At 47.4% G+C, this 10,063-nt stretch overlaps 1 protein-coding gene across 1 annotated transcript; it reads right to left on the bottom strand.

The window, feature by feature from the left end:
- Positions 1-7,352: 7,352 nt before the first annotated feature.
- Positions 7,353-8,761, bottom strand: LOC125971921 (janus kinase and microtubule-interacting protein 3-like). Its single transcript, XM_068651476.1, has 2 exons — positions 8,140-8,761; positions 7,353-8,060 (listed from the first exon to the last, which is right to left on the bottom strand). The coding sequence occupies exons 1-2, from the start codon at positions 8,350-8,352 to the stop codon at positions 7,944-7,946; spliced, it is 330 nt and encodes a 109-aa protein (XP_068507577.1). The 5' UTR covers positions 8,353-8,761; the 3' UTR covers positions 7,353-7,943.
- Positions 8,762-10,063: the final 1,302 nt, after the last annotated feature.

Below are 10,063 nucleotides of genomic sequence, written 5' to 3' on the forward strand. Positions count from 1 at the left end.
GTCATGTCCGCGTCACATGACTGCGACGTAATATTATCTAAAACTGTTTGTGCGGTATTGTGTTGTTCTGTGCGGTATTGTGTTATTCTGTGCGGCGTCGTGTTGTTCTGTGCGGCGTCGTGTTGTTCAGTGCGGCATGGTGTTGTTCAGTGCGGCATGGTGTTGTTCAGTGCGGCATGGTGTTGTTCAGTGCGGCATGGTGTTGTTCAGTGCGGCATAATGTTGTTCAGTGCGGCATAATGTTGTTCAGTGCGGCATGGTGTTGTTCAGTGCGGCATGGTGTTGTTCAGTGCGGCATGGTGTTGTTCAGTGCGGCATAATGTTGTTCAGTAAGCCATAATGTTGTTCAGTGCGGCATGGTGTTGTTCAGTGCGGGATGGTGTTGTTCAGTGCGGCATGGTGTTGTTCAATGCGGCATGGTGTTGTTCAGTGCGGGATGGTGTTGTTCAGTGCAGGATGGTGTTGTTCAGTGCGGCATGGTGTTGTTCAATGCGGCATGGTGTTGTTCAGTGCGGCATGGTGTTGTTCAGTGCGGCATGGTGTTGTTCAGTGTGGCATGGTGTTGTTCAGTGCGGCATGGTGTTGTTCAGTGCGGCATGGTGTTGTTCAGTGCGGAATGGTGTTGTTCAGTGCGGCATGGTGTTGTTCAGTGTGGGATGGTGTTGTTCAATGCGGGATCGTGTTGTTCAGTACGGGGTGGTGTTGTTCAGTGCAGGATGGTGTTGTTCAGTGCAGGATGGTGTTGTTCAGTGCGGCATGGTGTTGTTCAATGCAGGATCGTGTTGTTCAGTGCAGCATGGTGTTGTTCAGTGCAGCATGGTGTTGTTCAGTGCGGCATGGTGTTGTTCAATGCGGCATGGTGTTGTTCAGTGCGGGATGGTGTTGTTCAGTGCGGCATGGTGTTTTTCAGTGCGGCATAATGTTGTTCAGTGCAGCATGGTGTTGTTCAGTGCAGGATGGTGTTGTTCAGTGCAGGATGGTGTTGTTCAATGCGGCATGGTGTTGTTCAGTGCGGGATGGTGTTGTTCAGTGCAGGATGGTGTTGTTCAGTGCGGCATGGTGTTGTTCAGTGCGGCATGGTGTTGTTCAGTGCGGCATGGTGTTGTTCAGTGCGGCATGGTGTTGTTCAGTGCGGCATGGTGTTGTTCAGTGCAGGATGGTGTTGTTCAATGCGGGATGGTGTTGTTCAGTGCGGGATGGTGTTGTTCAGTGCAGGATGGTGTTGTTCAGTGCGGCATGGTGTTGTTCAATGCGGCATGGTGTTGTTCAGTGCAGGATGGTGTTGTTCAGTGCAGCATGGTGTTGTTCAATGCGGCATGGTGTTGTTCAGTGCGGCATGGTGTTGTTCAGTGCAGGATGGTGTTGTTCAGTGCGGCATGGTGTTGTTCAATGCGGCATGGTGTTGTTCAGTGCAGGATGGTGTTGTTCAGTGCGGCATGGTGTTGTTCAATGCGGCATGGTGTTGTTCAGTGCGGCATAATGTTGTTCAGTGCGCCATAATGTTGTTCAGTGCGGCATGGTGTTGTTCAGTGCAGGATGGTGTTGTTCAGTGCGGCATGGTGTTGTTCAATGCGGGATCGTGTTGTTCAGTGCGGCATGGTGTTGTTCAGTGCGGCATGGTGTTGTTCAGTGCGGCATGGTGTTGTTCAGTGCAGGATGGTGTTGTTCAGTGCGGCATGGTGTTGTTCAATGCGGGATCGTGTTGTTCAGTGCGGCATGGTGTTGTTCAGTGCGGCATGGTGTTGTTCAGTGCGGCATGGTGTTGTTCAGTGCGGCATGGTGTTGTTCAGTGCGGCATAACGTTGTTCAGTGCGCCATAATGTTGTTCAGTGCGGCATGGTGTTGTTCAGTGCGGGATGGTGTTGTTCAGTGCGGCATGGTGTTGTTCAATGCGGGATCGTGTTGTTCAGTGTGGCATGGTGTTGTTCAGTGCGGCATGGTGTTGTTCAGTGCGGCATGGTGTTGTTCAGTGCGGCATGGTGTTGTTCAGTGCGGCATAATGTTGTTCAGTGCGGCATAATGTTGTTCAGTGCGGCATAATGTTGTTCAGTGCGGCATAATGTTGTTCAGTGCGGCATAATGTTGTTCAGTGCGGCATAATGTTGTTCAGTGCGGGATGGTGTTGTTCATTGCGGCATGGTGTTGTTCAGTGCGGCATGGTGTTGTTCAGTGCGGCATGGTGTTGTTCAGTGCGGCATGGTGTTGTTCAATGCGGCATGGTGTTGTTCAGTTCGGGATGGTGTTGTTCAGTGCGGCATGGTGTTGTTCAGTGCGGCATAATGTTTTTCAGTGCGGCATGTTGTTGTTCAGTGCGGCATGGTGTTGTTCAGTGCAGCATAATGTTGTTCAGTGCGGCATGGTGTTGTTCAGTGCGGAATGGTGTTGTTCAGTGCGGCATGGTGTTGTTCAGTGCGGCATGGTGTTGTTCAGTGCGGCATGGTGTTGTTCAGTGCAGCATGGTGTTGTTCAGTGCGGGATGGTGTTCAATGCGGGATCGTGTTGTTCAGTGCGGCATGGTGTTGTTCAGTGCGGCATGGTGTTGTTCAGTGCGGCATGGTGTTGTTCAGTGCGGCATGGTGTTGTTCATTTCGGCATAATGTTGTTCAGTGCGGCATAATGTTGTTTAGTGCGGCATGGTGTTGTTCAGTGCGGGATGGTGTTGTTCAGTGCGTTATAATGTTGTTCAGTGCGGCATGGTGTTGTTCAGTGCGGCATGGTGTTGTTCAGTGCGGCATGGTGTTGTTCAGTGCGGCATAATGTTGTTCAGTGCGGCATAATGTTGTTCAGTGCGGGATGGTGTTGTTCAGTGCGGGATGGTGTTGTTCAGTGCGGCATGGTGTTCAATGCGGAATGGTGTTGTTCAGTGCAGGATGGTGTTGTTCAGTGCGGCATGGTGTTGTTCAGTGCGGCATAATGTTGTTCAGTGCGGCATGGTGTTGTTCAGTGCGGCATGGTGTTGTTCAGTGCGGCATGGTGTTGTTCAGTGCGGCATGGTGTTGTTCAGTGCGGCATAATGTTCAGTGCGGCATAATGTTGTTCAGTGCGGCATAATGTTGTTCAGTGCGGCATGGTGTTGTTCAGTGCGGGATGGTGTTGTTCAGTGCAGGATGGTGTTGTTCAGTGCGGCATGGTGTTCAGTGCGGGATGGTGTCTTTCAGTGCGGCATGGTGTCGTTCAGTGCGGCATGGTGTCTTTCAGTGCGGCATGGTGTCGTTCAGTGAGGCATGGTGTTGTTCAGTGCGGCATGGTGTTGTTTAGTGCGGCATGGTGTTGTTTAGTGCGGCATGGTGTTGTTCAGTGCGGGATGGTGTTGTTCAGTGTGGCATGGTGTTCAGTGCGGCATGGTGTTGTTCAGTGCGGTATCGTGTTGTTCAGTGCGGTATCGTGTTTCTCAGTGCGGTATCGTGTTGTTCAGTGCAGTATCGTTGTGTTGTTCGTATTGTGTTGTGTTGTTCGTAATGTGTTGTGTTGTTCGTATTGTGTTGTGTTGTTCGTATTGTGTTGTGTTGTTCGTATTGTGTTGTGTTGTTCATATTGTGTTGTTCATATTGTGTTGAGTTGTTCGTATTGTGTTGTGTTGTTCGTATTGTGTTGCCTTTAACACTTAGCCTCTAACACTTAGCCTCTAACACTTAGCCTCTAACACTTAGCCTCTAACACTTAGCCTCTAGCATCTAGAAGGTAAATAAATAGGAAGGAAGGACTCACCGGTGACGTCTTCGCCCACGTCCAAGCGTTGTACTTTGTATTTTCATCCTTCTGACAGTGGAAAACATAGCCAACAAACACCGTGGAACCTAAACGAATGAAAGAAAACTATCATTTGGCCACAACCAACATTCACAGATACAACACAATGTGACGTGCGGGGTTGAGGTTAAAGGTTGAGTGAAGGGCCCTCGTTTTAAACTACTTTTTTGAAAAGGATTGGGAACAAGTAAGACGTATTTAATTTATTTAATGGGAAGTAGTAAGAGCTATTGAATTTAATCTATGTATTATATTCTATTGTATTGTATTCTGTTGTATTCTTTTGGATTGTATTCACACTAACCCCACTAAAACTTCAGCCCACAAAAACTCGCCTCTGGCGCCTAGCCTCTGGCACTTAGCCTCTAACACTTAGCCTTTAACACTTAGCCTTTAACACTTAGCCTTTAACACTTAGCCTTTAACACTTAGCCTAGAAGGTGAATAAATAGGGTTAAAGGTTGAGTGAAGGGCCCTCGTTTTAAACTACTGTTTTGAAAAGGAGTGGGAACAAGTAAGACGTATTTAATTTATTTAATGGGAAGTAGTAAGACTTATTAAATTTATTTAATCTACTTTTCTTCCCAGGCAAAATTTGATGTGCTGCAATTCCAAATTTCCAAAGTGAATGAAGGAATGAAGTCCTTTAAATTATGATTTTGTATAAATACTAGGCATTAACACAAAATCGACGGCACAAAATGGGCAGACTTTACTTGTTTGAAAAGGACTGGTTACAAGACAGACTTTTTTAATTTATTTAATGGGAAGAAGACTTAGTTTAATTGATCTATTTTTGTTCCCTGGCAAAATTCGATTTGCTGCAATTCCAAATTTCCAAAGTGAATGAAGGCAAGAAGTCGTTTAAATTATGATTTTGTTTAAATACTAGGCATGGACACAAAATCTACGGCACAAAATGGGCAGACTTTACTTGTTTGAAGAGGACTGGTTACAAGACAGACTTTTCTGATTTATTTAATGGGAAGAGGACTTATTTAGTTTATTTAATCTATTTTTGTTCCCTGGCAAAATTGGATTTGCTGAAATTGTATTTTGCCAAATCTCGATTTGAGACCTGATAGGAAGTATTAAACGCTTAGTTAAATCAATACAAGTTGGTAATAAGAGCGAGTAATGTTGGTTGAACCGATGAATGAAGGTTGAAAGCAATTTAAATTATGACTTTGTATAAATACTAGATATTAACAGAACATCTACTGCGCGAAATGGGCAGAGTTTACTTGTTTGAGAAGGAGTGGCTTATTCAAAACTAAGATTTATGTAATCTGTTTGTTCCCAGGCAAAATTGGATGTGATGCAATTCCAAATTTCACCACATGATGGTGCCCAAATTTGACTTCATAGGACATATTAAACACTTAGCTTGTTATTATGTTCAAGGTAATCAGATTTGTTTATCATTCTAATGGCCTCTTCAAAACTATTCTGGATTACTACTTTGGATCTATTCTACATTACTTGGCAACAACATACTCTGTAACAGATTAGGCAGTATAATCACATATGTTAACTTGAGAGTGCCCACACTCAATCTACTTATCGTGATGTGTTAAATCAATTACTGTTAGACATTATTTGTCTGATAATCTACCAAATCTTTGAATTGAAGAATTTGTGATTTAATTAATAGCTTGTTCAGGGTAATCAGACTTGTATATAATTCTAATGGCCTTCTTTTGAAAACTATTCTGAATTACAACTTTGGATCTTATATTACTTTGCAACATTCTACTCGGTGACAGATTAGGCAGTATAATCACATATGTTAACTTCAGTGCCCATACTGTATTTATTTATGGTTATTTGTTAAATCAAGTACTGTTAGACATGAAATAGGAAGTGTTTAACATAAATGTTATGGCTACTCACCATTGTAGCTCGCTCCTGGTCAATGATATGAGCCTCTTCTTGCAGTGGAAAACTTGCAGCCAACAAACACCGTGGAACCTAAAGGAATGAAATTAAACATTAACATTTCGCCTGGACAAACATTCACACGTACAACGCAACGCGGCTACACTTCTGCTATTACAAACGTAAATCTCCTTAAACACAACGAGTGTTACTTACCGTGTACGCTCTAGGCAAAATTGGATGTGATGCAATTCCAAATCTATCTGAAACGGCAGTTAAAAGTAGAGTTACATCAAGTTTTCTTTTTTAATCAACACAATCATTTACAACCGTTGACCAGAAAGAATCGTCGAAATTCGACGTCCCCCACAAACGCCACGCTCACTCGCTTTTCAGGGCAACAAAAGTACTTCTTTTTAAAAACGATGAGTTGTACTTACCGTGTACGCTCTGGACGGTCCAGTTGCAAGCAGAAAATAAAAATATTTCTCTTGTTAGTCGTATGTTACCATCCGCTGTGTCTTTGTCAACATCGCCGCCATTTTCCTACTTCCTGCTGCGAGCCACGCCCACGGATTTAAATTTGGGCGGAAGCTCTTTCCATTGGCGTCGTTTTCGCGTATAGCAAATCCGATTGGTTGGGAAGGGGGCACGGTTATGCAGCCGAGGGGTCCTGTGATCGGTGGGATGTAAAGTAGGCGTCGACGTCACGTCCGCGTCACGTGACCACGACGTGGCAGACGTCATATAGCAACCGCTGTTTTGTTTAGTAGACTTACAGTTGTTATGCATTGACATAATGGCGCACACACCAAATAGATTTAAATAAATTAAATAATTCTTCTGCCCACTCTCTTTTAAACAAGTTAACTCTCCCCGCGGATTTGAATTCCGGCGAAAGTTACGCCCATCGACGTCACGTATGTCACGTGACCACGACGTGGCAGATGTCATATAGCAACCGCTGTTTTGTTTAGTAGATTTACAGTTGTTATGCATTGGCATAATGGTGTGCACTCAAAATAGATTTAAATAAATTTAATATTTCTTCTGCCCACTCCCTTTTAAACAAGTTAACTCTGCCCACGTCCATTGACGTCTTGTCTGCGTCACGTGACCACGACGTAGCGACGTCATATAGTAACCGCTGTTTTGATCAGTAGACTTACAGTTATTATGCGTTGACATAATGGCGCACTGGTTAGCATGGCCACCTCTTAAGCATGATGTTGCGGGTTCGACGCCTGATCAATGTTAGCATGGAGTGAGCTGAAGTGCATGGCGCTGAAGATTTGAATCTTTGAAATGCGCTGAGGTCTGACATATCAGGCAGAATGGTTTGCCATCACGTTCAACAAAAAATAGAAACTTTCCCACTCTGATTAAAACGTCCTGTGTTCATCTACGTATTTTCGTTTTGCTGTGCATCTTTTCCCTGCCATTTCGAGAGCCCAATTGACACTCATAGTTTAAAGAAATGTGTTTGCCCATCCTACTTTGTGGAATTTCACCACATGCGCTTTTGACCAAAATACCAAATTGAACTCAAGTGAAGCCAACACGCACAAACCCCCCCCCCCCCCACACACACACACACACAAATGTTGATATGAACATAAAAGAGCCGCATGCGGTTCGGGAGTTGCGGCTTGGCCAAACCTGTACTATACAACTTTATTTGTATAAAATTTTCACAACAGCTGTCACACAAACAAAGCGGGAAAAACCGAAGACGTGCGTGTTCCGCCCACGCTGGATTTATTTGCACCTTTGAAAAGACACCGTATTGCCGCAGATGTGGCAAAGAGTACTTTTGGGCATCTGAGACGGAAGGATGTCCAAAGCATCACGTCACCTGCTCTGGTAGGCATGGTGGTGGGACGTTGAGGTCAACCGCTTTGGGGTTGGCTGAATCTTTGATCGCAGGATGCCACACACTTGAAGACAGAAGCAGAAAAGCAGAGCTAAATGCAAAATGTACTCACCGGTGACTCCAATTTTTTTCCCCCCTGAAGAAACAGCTGGACGGGTGGCCCCGGCTGGCCAGTGGGACTCTTGTTATTCTGACCCTTTTTAGTGCGCGTTTGGGGCAACAACCGTTTTTTGTGGCGCTCTCTTCTGGTTCAAAAGTGCCCTGCATGTGAATTTGCTTTTCCTGCCTTCTGATTGGATGAGCGCCGGTGTGACGCGGTGCCTCTGTCACCGTGGCGGGGGGTATACGTTGGCATCGGAGCGTCTGCCAACGTCTGAGACCGGCTGGCAGTGTATCGGAGGTGTCGAGTGCGGTGCCGCTGGAGCTCACTCACCAGCTGGTGTTAGGGCCACAGAATGAAGGCCAAGGAGAAGAATAGAAAGAGAAACAGAAACTTCTCCTCCAATTGTTTGATTTGTCTCTTCTGAGCTTCGATGAATTCTTTCAGCTCTTTGTTCCTCTAGGACGGACAAATGGAAAGTGGCATTCAAAAGCCAGTAAGCGTGCAAGTAAGTGCCGGGCTGGCTTTGGGCCCTTACCTGTTGCGCGCTGTGCAGCAGATCCATTCTCTCTTGGAGGATGCAAGCGTCGCGCTCCCTCAACTCGCACATCAGGGCTCGCTTCCATTGGTCCACGGCGCTCCTAAGCTCTTCTCTCTGATCCGCCGTCAGCACGTCATTCACGCCAGCGTGGCTGGCTTTTTCGCCGTCCGTGGCGGGGCAGTCCCGCTGCGGTAGCGCCTCGTACAACATGGCCTCCAGCTCCAGGATCCTCTGGGCCGCAATCCTCGTCCATCAGTGGTCCGGCGGGAGATTTGAGGGCGGCTTACCTTATGAGCCTGGTCCATGGAACACTTCCTGAAGTCCAACTCTTCATCCAGGTAGCCCTTCTGCTTGCAGAACATATCCTAGCACAGCTCAAGGTCAGAATTGTTGGGGCACATTGCCGGAGTTCCCCTTGGCTGATGTCGCGTGTCTGTCTACCTTCTCACTTTCAATGTCCAACATCTTCTGTTGAAGTGCTGACTTGGTCACTTTGATGTATTCTAACCACTGAGGAAAGGCTGCTGTCACATAAGCAGAATGCGAGAGCGTGCGTGGACGTGCGCGTTACCTTCTCGGCTAGGGTGAGAAGGGTCCTGGCGTGAATCACGACCACCTGCTCCTCGTTGGTGAGATTCTGCAAGAGCCCAAAGGCACAGCGTCAACAAGCTTCTTTCAGCGCAAAGCCTTCCAAAAGTCACATTTGAGCCGCCGAGTCTCGTGGAGTGCGAACATAAGGAGTTCGACATACACTTACGGCGTTATAGCCCAGGATGTCCAGCTTCTTCATCAGATCACTGATGACGATGTCCGGGGGAAAGGCGCAAGGAGCAATGTAAGGTGTTCTGGGACCTCGGGTTAAGGTTAGGGTTGCGAGGGACGCCTTACGTACGCTCACGCCCTCGGCCTCGCAGTAGATCTGCAAAGGGCTGAGGCCGTCTGGGAAACGGACTTGCAGAAACTTCAAGACGGGGGAGCGCCACTCCCTCTCCTGAAAGGCAGAGGCATGCATCCGTCCGTCCGTCCGTCCGTCCGTCCGTCCGTCACATCTCTGGCCTCAACACGCTTGTGCGAGTCTTCCCACCTCCAGCTCCAGGATGCGGAACTCAAGCAGTTCGTTTTGGTCTCGGATATCCTGGATGTGCTCTTTCAGACGCGCTTCTTCCGCCTCCATCCGCCTGACCTGAAAAGACAGTCAGACCTCATCTGCGGGGCTTCCCGTCAGGTGTGACGCCAAGCGACTCCGCCCAGCGCCTTTCTTTCCGTCACCTTTTCGGCCAACTGCTGATTGCTCTGACGCAGCAGCTGCTTCTCCTCCACCCACTTGACATTCTAGAAGAGACAAACGCGTGGACAGCTTTGGAATGTTGTGTCATTTTCATCCACAAATTCTTTGGTTGACTGGAAAATGACATTTGCTTTTCTCCGCATTTTCCCAGCCACGTTCGGGGGGGGGGGGGGGGCGTTGGTCCAGTAATGCCAGACGGATGAGTGACTGAAGAATGTAGCTATTTTGTCTGAGAAAAAGGTGTGCTCATTGATGAGCTTACCTGTCCTTGTTGCTTCAGCGCTGACTCCAGATCTGCTACTCTGCTTTGATAGTGACCCATTTCTACCATCAGCTTTTCTCTGGTCTGAAAGGAGGAGGAGGGAGGCTCCTCCTCCTCCTTTCAGACCAGAGAACACCCGAGGCTGGGTGAGAACGGGGAGGCTGCGACCCGGCCGGGGGTTGCGGGAAGGGGCGCCACCTTGATCTCCTTCTCGGCGTCGTAGTCCCCTTCGCTGGTCTGGGCTAGCAGAGCGTAGGCTCGTTGCAGCGCTTGATATTCTTGCGTCAGCTGGCGGTAGCGAAGCTCCGCCTCTTCATGCACACACCAATGCAACACAGCACTAGTACCAGAATCAGTCAGACCGGCGACAA

This window comes from Syngnathus scovelli, chromosome 7 (assembly GCF_024217435.2).
Source record: "Syngnathus scovelli strain Florida chromosome 7, RoL_Ssco_1.2, whole genome shotgun sequence".
NCBI classification, from domain to species: domain Eukaryota; kingdom Metazoa; phylum Chordata; class Actinopteri; order Syngnathiformes; family Syngnathidae; genus Syngnathus; species Syngnathus scovelli.

Bases quoted from the DNA above. Each gene is read 5' to 3' on its own strand.
- LOC125971921 (XM_068651476.1), bottom strand. From the start codon at position 8,352: ATGTTGTACGAGGCGCTACCGCAGCGGGACTGCCCCGCCACGGACGGC. The intron at 8,061-8,139 runs GTAAGGGCCCAA...TGTCCGTCCTAG, and splicing joins TGCTGCACAGCGCGCAACAG to AGGAACAAAGAGCTGAAAGA.